Source organism: Dipodomys spectabilis, unplaced genomic scaffold (assembly GCF_019054845.1).
Source record: "Dipodomys spectabilis isolate Male_0828 unplaced genomic scaffold, ASM1905484v1 ptg000783l, whole genome shotgun sequence".
Lineage (NCBI taxonomy): Eukaryota > Metazoa > Chordata > Mammalia > Rodentia > Heteromyidae > Dipodomys > Dipodomys spectabilis.
In genome coordinates, this window is record NW_024871460.1 from 22431906 (window position 1) to 22451182 (window position 19277).

At 37.7% G+C, this 19277-nt stretch overlaps 1 protein-coding gene across 1 annotated transcript in view; it reads right to left on the minus strand.

Moving 5' to 3' along the window:
- The window catches only part of Cpq (carboxypeptidase Q), a 110484-nt gene extending 102616 nt beyond the window's left edge, over positions 1-7868 (minus strand). Inside the window, exons 1-3 of the mRNA XM_042672907.1 lie at positions 7798-7868; positions 5296-5393; positions 4297-4447 (exon numbers count right to left, since the gene is read on the minus strand). Of these exons, the coding sequence (XP_042528841.1) occupies positions 4297-4447; positions 5296-5393; positions 7798-7868 (320 nt within the window). The remainder of the gene's footprint in view (positions 1-4296; positions 4448-5295; positions 5394-7797) is intronic.
- Between the last annotated feature and the right edge of the window lie 11409 nt (positions 7869-19277).

The following is a 19277-nucleotide window of genomic DNA, read 5'->3' on the forward strand; positions in this document are numbered from 1 at the left end:
TTCATGCAATTATAGAAATTATTTAAAATATGTAAACTTAAAACTGCACATTTTGTGTTCTTTATTCTTATGCATAAGAAACTGAAGTCATTGTTCCTTCACTTGAATTCAAACTATAGAAATATTAAAGTGTATATTCTTCAAAATATGAAGCAACTATTTTTTAAACTCATGCCTGTATCATGCCTTTGAATTCAGAATGTTTGAATACACATGTAATACATTCATAAATAATATATATACATATGTATTCAAAGAAAACTTTGAAGCACTATTTGAAAAAAGTTTCTATTTAGTTTCCACAATCCATAGTTACAGATTATCTTTTTTTAACCAGAAAGAGATAAAATTTCTTTACAATGTCATTTTCCTCTTTTTTCTGTTTAAATCTAGAAGCAAATTGAAGTAAAATCAACACTCCTTGTATTATGAATTGTATTTTAATAATAGGTGTATGTCTTGAGGGAACAAAACAAAACTCTGCTTTCACTTCTGAATATTTTTCTTAAAAAAAGTATTATTTGACATTATCTCAAGCTCCGATAAAAACATATGAGAATGAATAGTAGAAAAGGACATGAAGGAAAGGGAATTTGATGAGTGACAGAAGGACTAAGATTTAGGGCCTGAGATTCTTACTGATGCTTTTTATTGTGTCAGTTACTTTTTCCTTCCAAAGCCTGGAGATATAACTTACATGAAAACTTAAATAGTTCTGTGAAATCTTTCATCGCTGAACAGGAATCACTGACACAAATATAGCTCTTACTCTTCAGTGTAGAGTGGGAGGTAGATACACTTTTTAGCCATCAAAGATCAAGCCCTGAGAACAGTCCTGGATGTATGGTAGTTAGCCCTTCAGCCATCTCAAGGAAGATTTCTACCTACAGAAAATTCAGAGCTCCATTATTATTGGTCTTCCATCTCCACAGCTTACTTTCCAACTATTCAGTCATTCCAGAAAGCATATTGAGAACTTACAATATGCCAGGCACTGTGCCAGAATATGGAGGCAGCTACAAAAATAAGTATGGCTCAGCTCTTACTAATATCAAACATTGTTTAATTACATATTCAATATCTTTTTGCCTTCCAACCTTAAGTAGGTGGCACATATCAACTGTTTGATCCTATTAATCTAAGGTAGTTGGTCTCAGTAGGAAGAAATCCATTTCCTATAGTCCCATATATGCCTATATATTAAGCTCTAATCATATGCCTACTGTCTTTAAAGCATCTGTTTCACCACAATTATTGCTCAAGGGTGTGGCTATGGATTTTGAATATCTCTTTCCAAAATTCAGGTTGGAATTTAATCTTCAATACAGGAATATTAAAAGGTATGCCCAAGCCAGAATTGATGGCTCATGACTATAATCCTAGCTACTCAGGAGGCTGAGATCTGAGGATCATGGCTGGAGGCCATCCTGGGAAGGAAAGTCCATGAGACTCTTATCTCCAATAAACAACTCATAAAAGGCTGGAAGTGGCACTGTGACTCAAGTGGTAGAATGCTAGCTTTGAGCAAAAGAAGCTCAGGGACAATGCTCAGGCCCTGAGTTCAAGCCCCAGGGCCAGCCAAAAATAAATAAATGAAAGAAGGAAAGAAAGAAAGAAAGAAAGAAAGGAAGAAAGAAAGAAAGAAAGAAAGAAAGGAAGGAAGGAAGGAAGGAAAGAAAGAAAGGAAGGAAGGAAAGAAAGGAAGGAAAGAGAGAAGGAAAGAAAAAGAAGGAAAGAGAAAGAAAGAATGAGAGAAAGAAAGAATGAGAGAAAGAAAAAGAGAGAGGGAGAGAGAGAGGCAGGCAGGCAGGCAGGCAGGCAGGAAGGAACGAAGGAAGGAAGGAAAAAAAAGGAAAGAAAAACGAAGAAAGGTATGCCCTTTGGAAGCTGATAAGGAATAGGATCAGTACCTTATAAAATGGCTCAGGGCTGAAAGGGTGTCTCTTCTAGGCTCTTCTGTGTTTTTCTTCATATGAGGAGATAGTGTTTACCTCCTCTGGAGGCTAGAAGGCCTTCACTAGACATCAAGTGCTAGTACCATGATCTCAGACTTCTGGTGTCCAAAACTGCGAGAAAATTAATTTCTGTTCTTTAGAAAGTACTGCATTCATGTACTTGTTCGTGGCAGTATAAACCACTCAATGTAGCTTCATGTCATCATAATATTCCCTATCATTTCTAGTCTGTTTCCTAGTCTTTGAAAATAGAGACATTCTTTTTAATACGTTGATTTTGCACATATTGTCTCCTCTGGCTTTTATCCTTTCCCCACATAGAAAAATCACAATCATGATACAAGGTCCAGTTTATCACTCTCTCAAGACCTACGCAGAACTACTTGGTTTTTTTTTTTTTTTTTTCTTTTTTGTTGGTTGTGGGGCTTGAACGCAGGGCCTGGGCACTGTTCCTGAGCTGCTTTTGCTCAAGGCTGGCCCTCTACCACTTTGAGCCACAGTGCCACTTCCAGTTTTTTGTTGGTTAATTGGAGATAAGAGTCTCATGGTCTTTCCTGCCCAGGCTGGCTTCCAAACAATGATCCTCAGATCTCAGCCTGCTGAGTAGCTAGGATTACAGGTATGAGCCACCAATGCCTGGCTTTGATGTCTTCAGTAGCCCACTACATGTTTTTGTGTCTATTACCCTCTAGACTATGTATTAGTAAATGGTGATAATATCTTTTATAAAATTCACTGAGCATGTTCTCCTCAAAGATTGCATTTTATCTTTGTATACATACGCAATATCACAGTATTTTCCAATAAATATTTTTAGAACAAATAAATACACTCATCAAGCAAGTAGTTGCAGCTCATGACAGAAGTATACAACTTGATTAGTCATTTGAACGATTACCTTTTTTGAATCTAACAATAGTTTGCTCTTTTCAACTATAACATATTCAAAAATTTCTTTTTATAGAAGGATTCAAGAGACCTAGGCTTTGTTCCTGGCTGTTCCTCTCTAGGTATGACCTAGAACAAGTTATTTGAATTGTCTCCTTATATGCAAAAGAGAGCTATAGTTCAGCCCTGACATATTGTTATGTATGTTTTGAGATACTTAATACAAATCACATTTTTACACCCCTTCTTATTATTTAACTAGAGCATCTATACTTTTAACTGGTTCCTACTTTTGAAAAGCATTACTCTATTGCTTTTGTGTCTGCTCCCACCAGCCAACTAGAATTATCAGCATCCTGAATGAAGTATATACAATGTAGAAACAAGAGAAAGCACTGAATAGAGAGGTGAGTCCTAACACCTGGGCAAATGAACAGCTCACAGTTTGCCTTTCTAATCCCATGGGTTCTAGAAGTTAAGGAAGAGGCCAGTGGGGTGCTTGGAGCAGGACACCTGGTATACCGATGCCTTTCCAGAGGAATTTTAGGAGCTCCAGTTCAAGAGGGATACAGGTAGCAATGTGTTGAGGACATCTGAGGTAATATCTTCTCTCTCCATTGGCCACTGAGTGGCATATGGTCTCACTCCCTGTAGATTTCAAGTGACCTTTGCTCCACTCCTCATCCTATCTACAATTAGGTTTGGTTTGTGTTTTGTGTTTTTTTTTGTTGTTGTTGTTCATCATTTTACTGACATCATTTTACTCTTTAACATCGAGAAGTCTTTAGTTTTCCTTCTTAGAAAACTAATTTGTCTTCCATTTCTATGCCTTCTTATTCTTTCTAGCTTTCTTTTATCCTTTTCACGTTTCCTGAAATAATAAAGCCTTACTTCCTACTGTGCATTGGAGGTACATGTTGGATGAGGGTAACTGGCTATTGACCTGTAACTTCAATGTTGCTTAAGGGAAAAATATAAACCAAATAACCAAAATGAATTATGTAGTATAGGACAAACTGTATTACTGGCTTAAGAAGTCTCTTCTGAAATTTAAGGGAGGCATATGGTGGAACCTTTAGTATCTGTTTATTATCTAAGGATGCCAGGACAACCATGAGGGTGGACGCCTTGACCACAGCAATGTATGTGTGAGTGTCATACGTGCACAGGTGACTCACAGCTGTCAGTCATAGCCAAGTACATACAGTCAGTAAAGCACAGATAAGGGTGACATTGATCAAGAAAGCACATTGATCATAAACTGCTTTGTGGAATAGCAACTCTTTTGTAAAAATACTTAAAGATCATACTTTAAAAAAAAAGGCACAGATAAATCATGTCAAGTGCAGTTTATCACTGGGGGATAAATATAAAGTAAGCTACTTTAAGCACTAGCCTTTATAAGGTCTCCCAGACTGGAAGGCCTTCACTAAACTAGAGAAGAAAATGATACCTTAGTTTCCCAAAACTTGGAGCATCCAACATAACAGTACTAGGAAGTGCTTTATTTTGGCCAATAAAACCAGTGGAGCCTTTGTCTTCAATCTGGTGATATTCAATGACTATTCTAAGGCACAGCAGCCTTTTCCAGAGCAGAGGAGAGACTAAGTGCAGAAACGTTCCAGAGATTCAGTTGCAGAAAACTGTAAGACGTGAGATGTATGGGTTTAATTACCATCTACCAACTTAGGGTTACAGGAAGCTCTCTGTACTCACATCTTCCTATTGCTAAGCAGCATGGGTCTCCCTGTGTTATCTTCCCTGGTTAACAAGCTCCAAGGAGCACTCTACTAAGGACATTTGTAATTTGTTTTGGAGCCAGCCTGCCTTTCAGTTTCCCTTGCTTTAGACCAACCACTTCACCCCATAAACACAAAAATGAAAGACTCTCAAAAAAAAAAAATCTTGCTGCCATTCCAGCTAGGGAGGGCTGACCAGCACGTCCCTTACTGTAAGACCTGCTAGTAAATCTGTCAAACATACATATATGAAAATACTGCTTCACTAAACAGCTGTGAAGTTTCATGAGCTTGAAGAGAAAATACCATCTAGCTACATGCTGTTAACTCAACAGAAATTCACTCTTCGCTTTTAAAATCCGATATGCTGGTACACTTTTCCCGAAATCCTAACATTTGCTCTTTGGTATGAAGTGGCTGCCACACAGCCCCGTTAGCAAATAGAGTAAGGGCAGAGAGACTTCTTTCAACAGCACATGCTCCCTCCTCCTGCAGCGCAGCACAAGCATCTGCCACTTCTGGTTCTCACACTTCTCAGCTGTATGGAGGGGAAATGAACGCACCAGTTCCCCCAGTGGTCAGACATTAATCAAAGGTTACAAAAGGAAAGTATTAAACCAAATAAATTTGCAGTAATGGAGCTAAAACAATTATTCAAACTGCCTCATCAGCCAGTGTAAAATCACACCATTGTACACAGCCAGGGAAATTACACTGAGGAGAAAGCACGTTCACAAAGCAAGTTTTTCCAGGAATTAGAGGAGGCAAGGTGATACAGCAGATGTTTGACAGCAGGAAATTAAAAAGGCAACTAAAAAAAAAAAAACAAAAAGGAATTAGAGAGACATTGGGAAGTAAGTTTGGCGTGTGGAAGAAAGACAACAGTGGGAAGAAAATTCATCCCAGCTCAGAGGTGAAAAGGCAGAATGGTAAAGGAGCCTGGGAAAACAGCTGCAAGTGATTTTTCTCCATGGGCAATTTCTGTCTCCCCAAAAAGTAACTTTGAGGAAGAGAAGCACATTTATCAGGAGACTAGGTATATATTTTAAAGGATGATGAAGACAGATTTAAAGGAAAAGATTCTAGAATCCCACATACAGACGGCAGGAGGAAAGAAGGAAAGAGACTTCATTGCCTCTGGGGGGGATTCAAAAACTGGTTTGGGAGAAGGATAGAGGGAAATCAAAGGACCACAGCTCATCTCCATGTCTCTGACTTGTTTCCTGATGTCTCACTCAAAAGATGAAAAGCCCCATGGTCCGCTCACCCCAGTCGGTTGTTGTGGGAAATGAGGTGAGGAAACTCTTAAGTTCAGAATAATCACCCCATAATTGCCTAGAGGTTTTCTAAGTCAGTGAAGGATCTTTCTATTTCCTAAATGCAATGCGTTTGATTTCCCTCCAGAGAATGCAGGAAATTGTACCCTTTTGAAACAGATGAGAAGTTTTGGATAACATCAGATTCTATTGGGAAGCCCCGAGGGTAGAGTCGGCAACACACAGCCCGCACGACAGTGTCTGATACATTTAGTAGCAGATGAGGGGAAGTTTGTTGTGACAGCTGTGCAGAAAAACAAAATGTCTGGAGGTGAGGTAGATTTGCAACTGCAGAAGGTGATTTGGGTTGGAAAAAGCAAAGTCTTCTTAGGAAGGGAGAATGGCACAGTGGATGAACAAAAGGAACCTGAGGAGTGAAAAGCAAAGTCCACCCTGTGACCAGCTTGTTGAGTTTTCTGTACTTCTCTCTCATACGGAAAATGCCTGCTGGCCAGTCAGAATGCCCCTAAGAACACTTGAATGATTTGTTTCCGCAGCAGTTAAAACCTGGCCAAGAGGCGCACTAACGTACTCCTTGTAGAATACATACATCCAGAGTAAATTTCAGTTGTTCTTGAAGATGACTGTTTTTAATGCCAGTATTGGCATTTATTGGGGCTTGTCCTCAACCTGGGCACTGTCCCTTAGCTTGTTCACTCAAGGGTGGTGCTCTACCACTTGAGCTGTAGCTCCACTTCCAGCTTATATGTGTGTGTGTTTTATTGGAGATTAATCTCATAGAATTTCCTGCTCAGGCTGGCTTCAAACTGTGATCCTCAGATCTCAACTGAGTTAGGTAGGATCATGGGCATGAACCACTAGTACCTCGCTTAGAAACAATTTTACTCCTTTTTTTTTGTCCTCTAGAGAGAACACGTATTGATTCTTCTCCTCCCTCTGCTCAGTTACTAAGGCAGTTTCCTTCACAGTCCCTCCACCGCCACCCCCCCCACCCCCTGCATTACACACACACAGAGTATGATGACAAATGATGACTACACTGGTGTGTTGTATGCATCACAGCCCTGCAGCTGTGCCCCAGGCCTGAGCCCTTGCTCAGGTCCAGCCAGAAGCAAGGCCCTGAGCAGCATCAGAGGAAAACTCCAGGGAACTGGAAGCAGGAAGATCAACATCAAGTGACAGACGTGACAACTGAAAACCATTGTGGAATCCTCACCTAACAGAGGCCGAAGGGAAGGAAGAAAGCCTATATTGACCATTCCCTCTGGCAAGCAATAGACTGGGCCCTTTAGTATTTTTCAACTGATTGATTCCTCATAAACATTCATTGAGGGAAATTATTGCTTATGAAACAAAGATACAGAGTCCATGAGTGTTTTACTCATCACCATCAAGGTAGACAGAGGCAGAAGCTTTTGTCCCACTTTGTTGGGGAGCTTTGCCTGGCCTCAGGGTCTGGGTTTAATGATGGTCTTTTAAGTCCCAGTACTGCTGTTCTGTACTCTCCATAGTCCGTATCATTTTAATTGAACCAAGTGCTTAACAAAATGAAAGAGTAGTTAAGAAGACTATCCACTTTAGATCCTGCTGTAAAATCTATGGTACTAATACTACTCTGTGCAATGTGGTTATGAACTTGTAAAATAAGACATTTAAATGCAAGTGACTACACAGCTCTGTAGAACTCTCTATTCCCTGTTTTTAGACGAACGCTTGGCTGAAATGTTTGTGTCTGTCTACTACTTTTGCCCAGGTTCTTTTCTGTTCTATAATGAGAAGAATGGCAAGCCCCACATTCACCCTCACAGTCCCATAGACACCAATTATTCCCACTCAATGACACCACTTCAAAAATGTTTAAGATACTCTGAACTTGAAGAATTTTTCTTTTCTTTTCTTTTTCTTCCTGAGATGGGAAGGAAATAAGGACCAAATTACCTGAGCCATGCTTTTTGGATGTCATTAATGGTTTCTGCATCACAGAACCCAGCAATGCTGTTCCAATGCATATTTCCACACTAGCAAATGCATGACTTGGCCACCAGGAATGTTTATACCAAGCCCAAGTCCAGAGCAAGGGGGTGGGGGGAGGGCTGTCACCCTTGATATCCCATCAATTAGCAAAGTCTAATCAATCCAGAAAGGTAGCAAAAAGAAGTCTGCCAAACAACTAAGTCCAGACTGCAATAAATCTGCTCCTAGTTACTTTACTGTCTTGTTCCAAACTCATTTAGATACAGATTTTAACAAACACAGGTGCAAAGGCTTGTTTTACTGAATTCCATACTCAATGCTAAATACTTGAAAAAAATAGCTTGTGGCAACTAGGACCAAAACTGAACGCCCATGTAACTCAAAGGGACTTAACTCTATAGACAAAGATTAACCTTTCTCAGTTTTTCTTGGCATTTGTGGCTCATGCTGTATTTTAGGCCTACCAACACTGTGAGGAATCTCTTCTCAGTCTCCTGACTGGCTGGACACTTCCTAAAGCCTGTAAGAAAAAACAGTTGTTCAAATGCCACTGGCATAGTGGAAATTCTATGTGGCCTGAAAGCTGATCGCTTATATTCCTATATTTTTCCACTTTATTCTTGGACTTTTGTAAAATCAGTAGTCCAAATGTTTCCATAACTGCTTTTAGGATCTTTCTTAAGGATCTTAGGATCTTTCTTACCATAGATTACATAAAAGTTTAAACGGTATAATTTGGTAAGTGTTGACATGTCTTCATATCTATGAGATTACCACCATGAAGATAATGAATATATGTTCACTAAGTAAAGATAATGAACATATGATAACGAATATCCACCAAAATTTTTTGTGTCCTTTAATCCCTAATCACACCCTGTATTTTTTTTTTTACTGTTGGCACTAAGAAAGCATTCATTTGCCATTTGTTACTATATATATTGGTTGGCATTTCTTAAATTTTTATATAAATGGAAACATATAGAGTTTTCTTATGTCTGGCTTCTACTGCTCAGCATAATTATTTTGAGATTTGTGCATTTTAACATGTTTATAGTTTATTTTTTTATTTCTGGAGCTAGATAGTGTTCTGCTCCATGAATTACCACAGTTCATCCACATTATTGATAAATATTTGATTACTTTCTAGCTTAGGGCCTTAAGATTAAAACTTCTATACATGTTCATGTACAACTTTTCATACAGATGTGCTTTTATTTCTAGTAGTAGAATGTCTGGAACATACGACAAATACATGTTTGACTGTAAAATAAAGACTTCCACTTTGTTTTTCAAAGTATTTGTCCGATTTTACATTCCCACCCACAGAGTAAGACTTCTACTTCCCCCATAGCCCCACCAATTGTTGACATAATCTGTCACATGACTTAATTGTGGCATAGTGGTATCTTTTTGTGGCTTCAACATTAACATATTTAATGATATTTTTAAGTATTATTTCCAGATGCTCATTTGCTATCCATATATTCTTTCAGACAGAAATATCTTTTCAAGCTTGCCCATTTTTTGCTGAGTTATTTTCTCAACATTTAGATCTTAGACCTTTTATATATTCTGAATATAAGTCCTATATTATCCAAGAATTGGAAACAAGAGGTTCTTATTATATCCTGTATTCAGTCATTTCTATTTTTTTTCTGTTTCAGTTTTCTGTACCCTTTGTCTTGTGTATAAGTTTATCTAATCAGTGGAAGAAAAGGGGAATCACAGAATCAGTAGGACAAAGGATGAACTAAGCAACAAAGATACTTACTAGACACTATGCTGTAACTCTGTTACCACTTGGGAGGGAGGGGTGGGGGAAGGGCTATGTGGAAGAAAGTGAGGGAGGGGGTAACAGTATTTAAAAAGAAATGTACTCATCTTACTTATGTAACTGTAACCCCCACCCCCGTTCATCACCTTTACAATAATTTTTTAATGAAGTATTAGTAGCCAAGTATACAAAACAGGTCCTATATTATATCTATGCTATAAAATTATGCATATTACATGATATAAATCTATATTATATAAGTAAGAATATAATTATTAAAAATTTACACATATAAATTACATATATTTATTTATGGTTTGTGTTTTCTTTCTTTTGTGAATAACTTTTTTTTGTGTGTATGCTGGTCCTGTGGATTGAACTCAGGGTCTGGGCACTGTTTTGGAGCTTTTTCACTCCAGGCTAGTGCTCTAACACTTGAGCTACCACAATTTCATTTCCAGCTTTCTGGTGGTTAATTAGAGATAACAGTCTCACGACTTTCCTGCCTGGGTTGGCTTTGAACCATGATGCTCAGATCTCAGCCTCCAGAGTAGCTAGGATTTCAGGCATAAGACCCAGCTTTCTTTTCAGTGTCTTTTAAAGGACAGGTTTTAAAAACTAACCTACAACTTTGAACAAGCTTATTTTATAAATTTTTTTCTAAAATATAAAACTAAAGTAATCAAGACCACATTGTATTGGATCAAAGATAAATACATGAGTACAACAGAATAGAATCTAGAAATCCACCTGTATTAATATATGTACAACTGCTTTTTTGACAAAGGCAATTCAGCAAGAAAGGAGATTCTTTTCAACAAATGATCTTAGAACAGCTGAGTATCCAGACTGGAAATCCACATTTCAACCTATATATTCTAGTTTCTTATATATCCCCCCTAAAATTTATATGTTAAAGTCTTAATATCCATTACACCAAAATGTATTTGGAGCTACTTTTTAGAGAGGTAACGAAGTTAAAATAAGGTCAGCAGAAAGATTCCTATTCTGGTAGAGTTGATGTTTTTATAAGAGGAGGAATTTAAGACACTAATAGGCACAGAGGGAAGATGCGGGAGCCATCTACAAGCCAAGACAGGGGTTCAAAAGAAACCAACTCTACCCAACACCTCAATCTCAGAATTATGAGAAAACAAAATCTGATTGCTGAAGCCTCTTTCTCTGCAGTGCATTGTGATGGCAAAACCTTCACTCAGGATGCATCCTCGATCAAATTTAAAGCCTAAAACTACAAGAATGTCTAAAAGAAAATGTATGGCTATGGATAATGCAAAATTACTAAATAGAACCTTAAAAGTATGCTTAACTGGGAAAGGAAAACACTTTTTTTATATATGTTTATCCTCCTAACAAAATCTTACACTGATCACCCCAGTGTAAAACAGATACCAGCAAAGCTTCTTTGAAAAGGCATAGGGCCTGAGCACTGTTTCCTTAACCACCCCCCTTCCCTCCACACACACACATTGCCCTCTTTTGCAGCCTCTAAGTCAACTCTATGGAACATTGGAATCCATGTGAAAGCCACAGAATTTTATTAATATGATGTTGCAATCTGGCCCACCCCCCAAAAATAAGCAACAACTTTTGCAGAGAGGCTATTATGTGTTACATAATTGGCTGGATGCATTCTGTTCTGCTTTAATCCCATGAAGTGGGTATCATTTACATTCGCACATGAGGAACTTAAGGGTGACAGCTGGTACCTATCACAGCTGGAATCTGGACTCAGCTTTGACCCCCTCAAGCCTACGCTCTAGAGATCCAATGTACAAGGACACCTCCCACACTGTGACTTGAAAGAAGGCATAAAAACCTTCTGTGGATAGAAGCTGTTATAGAAAAGAACTGTCCATTCTTCAAAGATGAAAACTTCATTTCCCTAGGAAAATAAACTCCGGCTGAAAACAATGTCTAATGAACATCCAGGATTCACATTTCCTAGGAAGCCACAGCAGTGCAGGGTCACTTGATGGCTATGGAATGTACGTGTCCCTCAAGTCCCCTCCCAAGAGCACGCTCCTTCCTGCTGTCAATCCAGAGGCCCAGAGGCATCTGTGGCTGGTCAATCTTACTTTGGAGCAGATGAAAAGAGAGAGAAATAATGGACAAAAATAGTCATAATATTCTCTGTACATAAGTAAAAATGCAACCAGGAGAACAGAGGGAGGACGACAAAAGGGGTGAGTGACAGTGATCTAGATGCCACATACTCATAAACTGACACGTTGAATTGAACTTGAAGATTTTATACATACATACATATGTATAGATGTAAACATATGGATATATGTTTACATGGATATATATATCCATATATATTTGTTTGCATATGCATATATGTGCATATACATACATATATTCATGTATATATACATATGCATATATATAAATATAATTACATGTATATGTAATGTATACATATATGCATAATTCAGAAGAGGGACAAACAGCAAACTGGTCTAGGATATTGTCAAGTCACTCAAATAATAATGAGTCTGAGTCCTAAAGGTAACATTTTTAGTAATATCTAAACTTTATCAAATTTTAAGGACTTCATTTGCATTATCTCATTGAATTCCCACAACAACTCTCTGAAGCAGGTATGATTAACACAATATTATGGATGAAAAGAGGCTTAGAGAGAAAAAGATGACATGGCCAAGGTACATAAAGGACAGAGGCACAATCTGTATCCACATTGGTGATGGCAGAGCCATCAAGTCAGCATAGCTGACAGGGGAAATGACAGGGGAAAACTCTCCAGTTTTCTTTGGAATCTCTCCATTTCCATCCCTTGGGGCAAAGGAGTCTCTCCAGCCAGCTCTCGGAGACCCTAGACCTTAGAGGGAGCTTCTTCTTGGAGATAAGCTAGGAAAGCTGCAGTAAGCCCTGGCTCCCTGGGGCAGCTGTGGCACATCTGTAAGCTCCTTCTCTGAAGTACTCTCTCCCTCTCTCCCTCTCCTTCTTCCCTCCCTCCCCATCCCTCTCCCTCCCCCTCCCCCTCTCCCTCACTCTCTCCCCCCTCCTCCCCCCCCACCTCTAATCAGCATCCTAAAATTCAGGCCAGCTCTGCAATATCTAGAGCTAGGTTTGGCTTTCTCTCCAGAAGCCAAAAACCCAGCCAGCACAGCCTTCTAGGCTCAAAACCACCTTGGCCTAGGAAGGCCTTGGAAGTTGCAGGAAAATGCCTATTACCCACCACTTCTGCCCTTTGGCCACAGTGCACTGAAGGTGCAAAAGGGAAGTTTTTACCCAAAAATGTTTAACAGTTGTATAGTTGCTATGAAATAGTAGGCAAAATATTCATCCACACAACAGTTTAGTCAGCACACATCCTAAATGGAGCCTTTTACAGCTTTAGGTTTTCCAGTTAGAAGACTTTGTCTTTCTCTGACATAATTACAAGTTCCATATTTCTGCCCTAAGGCTAAAATGTAAATCATTTCCTGGTATGCCACAACGTCCCAGCACTGCCTATAAAAGGCAAGGGCTGCATAGCATTTAAATTAAAAACATAATTTTCCTAAATGCATGTATCATTATGATGTTTACCAATGTGTTTTTGCTGGTGCAGTCCCAGTTCCTATGTATTTCAGTCAAAGACCTGCTGGCATAATGAAATAAGCTAAGCTAATGTGGATGAGGGCTTGCTACAATTTCTCTTCTCTTTGGGTCGCATGTCTGCCTTCAGAGTTATAGGAGTTATAGTTTATGGGACTCTAGAGTTCTAATAATAATGGCTATAACCAGTAGGGCCCATATTCATCTCTGTTAGTTCAGTCCTCCTTGACTCCTGGGCAGTATTGTTCTCATTAGTGTTAAAACATCACTACTGGCCCAAGCCTGATAAGGCACAAAGGAGAAAATTTGGGGTACAAGGTCAGAAAGATGTGGGTAAAAGCCCTTATTTCTCCACTTACACGAAGCTCTTCACTTCTATGAACCTGCATATTCTCTTCCCTGCCAAAGAGAATGGTAATGCCAGAGTTACAAGGTTTCTTGTGATATGGGTTGCTAATAGTCACTGGGCATATAGCAAGTGCTCATTAAATGTACTCATGGCTCATGGCTCCCAAACTAAAACTGACAATACGCTCCAGACTTGCAGAGTCACTGGGGGAAAAAAGCGGAGTATGTAATCAGAGCTCAGGAAATCACAGGAAATGAGTGTTGAGTTTCTTTTCTGAGCCATGCTGTGTTGAATAGCTTCATTGGCTTCGTTCATAAGGCTAAGAAAAATCCACATAGCTTAGGAGCTTGGCTTTTAAACTTTGGGAAATTTGGGTCCCAGATGCAGCTGTGACTAGCTCTGTCACGTTGGCTAAGTATCTAATCTCTCTAAACTGCGGTTTCTTTGTGTATAATTAGTGGGGGAGGGTAATAGTTATGTACCTGTTTTTCAGGGTTATGAGAATTTAATGATTATGCATACAGAGAGCATATCAAAACAGTTGGCACCTAGTGAATACTCATTGTCAATGATTATTTGTTCTAACAGCAACAGGAAGCCGAAGACAAGGCTCTTGGTCATCATTTCCCTCTTTACTCACTGCCTGACTAGACCAGCCACTCATGTTCTGCATCTCAGTCTCCTCACCTACAGAACAGGCACTCCTCACCTACAGTGTCCACGGCACTGTTTAAAGTGCTAAATGAAATGACTGGACATAAGTGCAGTATATGAGAGATAGAGTGTAGAAATCTTAGAAAGTATTTTGTTACAATCCATGATGTTATAGAAATGTTAATGGTTGCTAATCATTAAAGTCCTTAAGTTCATCTAGAAAAGCCAGTTGGTCTGAATAGGGTTTAACTGTGGTGGGGGGAGAGGGGGTGGAGAGAGAAGAAAGGAAGTGACAAAGAGGGGGAAAAAAGTAAGCCTAGACGCATCCATTAGCCAGGAAATCACACTTCAAAAAAGGGTTTTAATGCTTCATACATATTTATGTGGTCTATTTCTGAGTTTGAAATTCAACAGCCCATTTTCCTAATATTAAAATCACTCCTCTCACTAGAGGTTTGGGAGAAAGGGAGCAAGGAGACAAGAAGAAAAGTAGAGCCTCCTGAAAGCAGATGACAGGTAGGGCAGGAATGGCCCTGAGCCAGCAGGTGAGCAAGCCCATCCCACAGAGGCTTGAGCTGCACACTTACTGGCATGGGTCCAGAAAGCTAGAGGACCAAGAGAAAGAGGACGGGGCTTCATAGCAGGTAGCTGGATTCCAAATTTCCCTCACAAGACGTCACTGAAATATTGTGCCTTTTCCAGAGTTCACCTTTGGGGTGAAAAAGAGGAGTGGATTCTCACTCGCATCCAATCTTTATGAAGGGTTGGGTATCTATTATGTATGTATTAGATTGAGCACTTACTCAAATTCAAAGAGTAAGATTTAGCTCTAATATCAAGGGAATGCCTCACAATGCAATTAGGAATTTGATACCTGACGATGAGCATCAATAATTTTCAAAGTAAAAACGGAGCTAGGAAATGAAGGCAATAAGAAGACTTGTAAAGATCTCTGGGGTACAAAGGTTAAGAGAACCCAATATGAACTAGGTGAGAGAGAATTCCACCCCTAAGATGGATTAAAATTACAAAAACAATCATAAACCATGAAAATCAAAATAATAATAGCTAAAGAAAGAATCAGAAGCACCACTTGATATACTTAACTGATCAGAATTTACTACTAACACAATTAGATGTCCACATATAAGAACGACAGCAGATTAGATATACACAGTAAGGCTTCACCTAGTTCTCTTTATTTAAAACATATACATAGCCAGGCACTGGTGGCTCCCACCTATAACCTTAGCTACTCAGGAGGCTGAGATCTGAAGATTGTGGTTTGAAGCCAGTCCAGGTAGGAAGGTCTGTGAGAATCTTATCTCTAATTAAACACTAAAGAAACAAGTAGAGCTCTGACTCAAGAGGTAGCTCACTATTCTTGAGCACAAAGGCTCAAGGACAGCATCTAGGCACTGAGTTTAAGCTCGAGGATTGGCACACACACACACACTCACAAAACACCCATGTGCATATATGACCACACATGTTTACATGCACACACAACAGCAACAACTAATAAAAATCAGAAAGGCAAATATTAGCAGAAAGAGACATTCACGGTATAAATTCTGTTCAATACAGCAAAAGCAGGAATGGGTTAGGAATCATACTTATACCAACTTTACATGATTTATCCTTACAACCAATCTTTAGGCGATTACAAATAATATATGGAAAAGATCTTGATTACTCCTAGAGCCCACATCAAGTTTTATAACAATGAGGATGCAATTTCACATATAGAGTAAATAGTGTTGGCCTTATGGGAAACTTCTCTCCTGCCACGGTCGATTCTACACAAACCAATCTTCTTACACATTATCAACTCCCTTACCTTCTAAATCTAACGAGATAAGGAGTATAGGTGGAAGCACACATTTTTAAAAAGGATTTTTATAAATAATAACAAGTAGTTCCGATTCTGGGATGGTATGTGAAAGAGTATTTAATATCTGACAATAGTTAAATAATTTTAAATTCACATGTAACTTTATAGTTAAAAAATTCAAGGGTTATATTCAGAGTTATTAACTCTAATCCACCTACATGCAGATAGGGATTAAAAAGGAAATACCAAATTTAATTTTTAGTTTAAATCTGAGAATAAAATGTGAATAGTAAGAGATGCAAAAAATAAGAATTTATTCACTCCTGTTTATAAAGACAAAGTTTGGATGTATCTCACACAAGAATGAGAAAACAGATAAAGAGCCATCGATTACATTAAAGGAAAAATGATGGTTCAGTAGGAGAAAAAAATGGATAAGGCTGTAAAATTTCTAAGAAAAAGAAACTTCTAAAAATGGTTTTCTGCAACAAGTGGAAATTATAACTTACATTTGTCTTCAAAAAGATGTCAGGGGTCACCATCTTTATGAAATATGATCAAGACAGAATAAGTAGAAATAAAACAATTGGCTAAAACACAGAAAAATAAGAAAACTCAAAATGCAACATGAAGTTTAAAAGCATATTAGAAAGAATGAAGAAGAGAATGAAGACTTGCAAACATTATCAAGAGATCATTTTCATATCTGAATCTAGGTTCAAACAATGCTATGTGTCAGGTCTTTCAAGTTTACAAGAAACTGATAAAAAATGATATTTTGTAATCAGTTCCATAGTGTGTAAATATAATTGCAAAACAAAAGAAAACCTATCCTGACTTACTACATGAGGTTAGTATGACCCTGATTCTAAAATCTGACTATGACTAGTATTTCCCAAAGAAGGAACTGTGGAAAATCATGTCACTCAGTGAGGGAGGAAAAGTCCATGGGAGATTGCTGGAAAAGTGAGTTTCCTAGATGCAGCCTATGCTGGTACATTAATGTCTCCAAGAGGCCTAGAGGACAGAAATTTGCTCAAATGTTTTCATTTTTCTTTCTTTCTCTCATTTTCTTTTTCTTTGACCATGGAACCATTATTTCCCTACATTCTATTCCTTCTTAAAATATAATTAAAAAAACACAACTCCAGAAAAAATTTATTTATGAATGCATTTGTGAAACTACCAGTAAAATTAAGTCAAAGTACACTGAGACAAAATACACTGAAACAATAAGCCACCACAGTCAAGAAGAGATTATCTCAGAAATGCAAAGGCTATGTAATATTAGAAAATACATTAGCAGAACACATCACATCACTAGATCAAATAAGAAAAAGCACATAATTATCTGAAAAGATCATTTGGTAAAATTTAACATTCTGTCTGACTTTTAAGCCCCCTGGTAAAGCAGGAAGCAAAATACACTTCTTAATGCCTCTCATTCCAATTGCCAGTACCTCTTAGCGAATTACTGAGGCTGATGTCAGTAATTTGCTCTCAGAAGTCATGAAGAGGTAAGGATTTCCAGATCACCACTAGCATGCAGGGAAAGAAATAAGATAAAACTGTGTTTGACAAGGTATTTATCTTTCTAGAAAACTGTAGAAGAACTAAATAACTATTAAGACCAATACTACAAGTACTTAATAAAATAATTACTATATATATATATATATATATATATATATAGGATGCAGTTTCTTATAATAGCAATAATCAGCCAGAAAATATAAGAAGGTAGAAAGACAAGTTCACAATGCTTACAAACCATTACTGAAGTAAATTACTGAAATTACTGAGGTAAAAATTTAAGAGATGAACTATAGAAGAAAATACAAACAAAATGGAAAGATAATATATGAATCTGGAAATGGATCAAACAACAGAAAATATCAATTATTTCCAAATTAATTTGTATTTTTACACAATGATAAGTATTGCATTTGGCAAAGATTGTGTATGGAGATCACAAACATTTATATAAAGTCAGAAGAAATGTTCACCAATTCAATATTAAATTGCATCTTAATCCTTTAATCAAAACAGTATAATACTTCATAAAGAATAAACAAGAAACAGATCAATTCAACAAAACAAATAGGTCTGAAATAGACCCTTATGTATATCAGAACTTAATAAGTGACAAAGTAGAAATCATAAGCCAATATATAAACAAATGGTTTACATAAAATTACTTATTTTAGGAAAAAACCAGTCTATACAGAATATACATAATGAAGAATATACACAAATTGATTCAAAAAACTAAATCAATATAGATGAGGTAAATATTTGCCAAATTCTGGAGAAGGGTTTTCTAAACATCATACCATCGAAATATCATCAGTACAGGACAAAATGATAGCTCTACATAGGTCATGAATCCCAACTTTCAAACATCTTTACTGAAAGGAATAGAATTAATTAATGACCACTAAAAAATACATAGGCAGCACTCAAAGAAAAAGGCACAACTCATACAAAGGAAGGCTGTGGCCTCTTATGGTGCCAGAGATTCTAGGATCAAAAAGAAGCTGTCCCATACAATCAGCTCCCATGGAAAAGGCTGAAATGTTGTCAAATGCCAGCCAGTCTGGAAGAGAGCTGTATCTATTGTCTCAGTCATTTATTTTGCTCATAGATCACACTTGTACTCTATTCCAGTTACAACTCATTCAGTCTTGAGAGTACCAATCTGAAAGAATTATCCTTTCTACAGTAATAATTTTGAAAAAAAAATCACTACTCCGTTATAAACCAAGTATATATGTTCTCTGCAGAAAAACTAACAACAAAACACACTGAAAGAAAAAATCCATAGCAGCGACTTTCATAATTATCTGGTGAATGTACACATAAATATGTTTTAGAAAAATTTATATAAGCCAATGTGGTTTCATAGATGGCTTTTTCACTATTGACAATGTATCACATGTGTTTCTTCTTTTTCTGTGAAAATATCTTTTCTGCATCATCATTTGAATGCCTGTGTTTAAAGTCCCTTGCATATATAAATCAATTTGAATGGTCCCCCATTTTCAGATCTTTAGGATAGTTCTAAATAAATACCTTTATATAAATATCTTGGCACACTGCCAGATAAATTCATAAGAAAAATTCATAGAGGTGGTTGGTAGAAAAAGAAAGTTTTCAACCTTTACGATTTAATACACATTTCAGAACTGCACTCCAGAAAGATTACCAAGGTAGATGCCTATCCCCTTCACCCCAACAATGTAAAG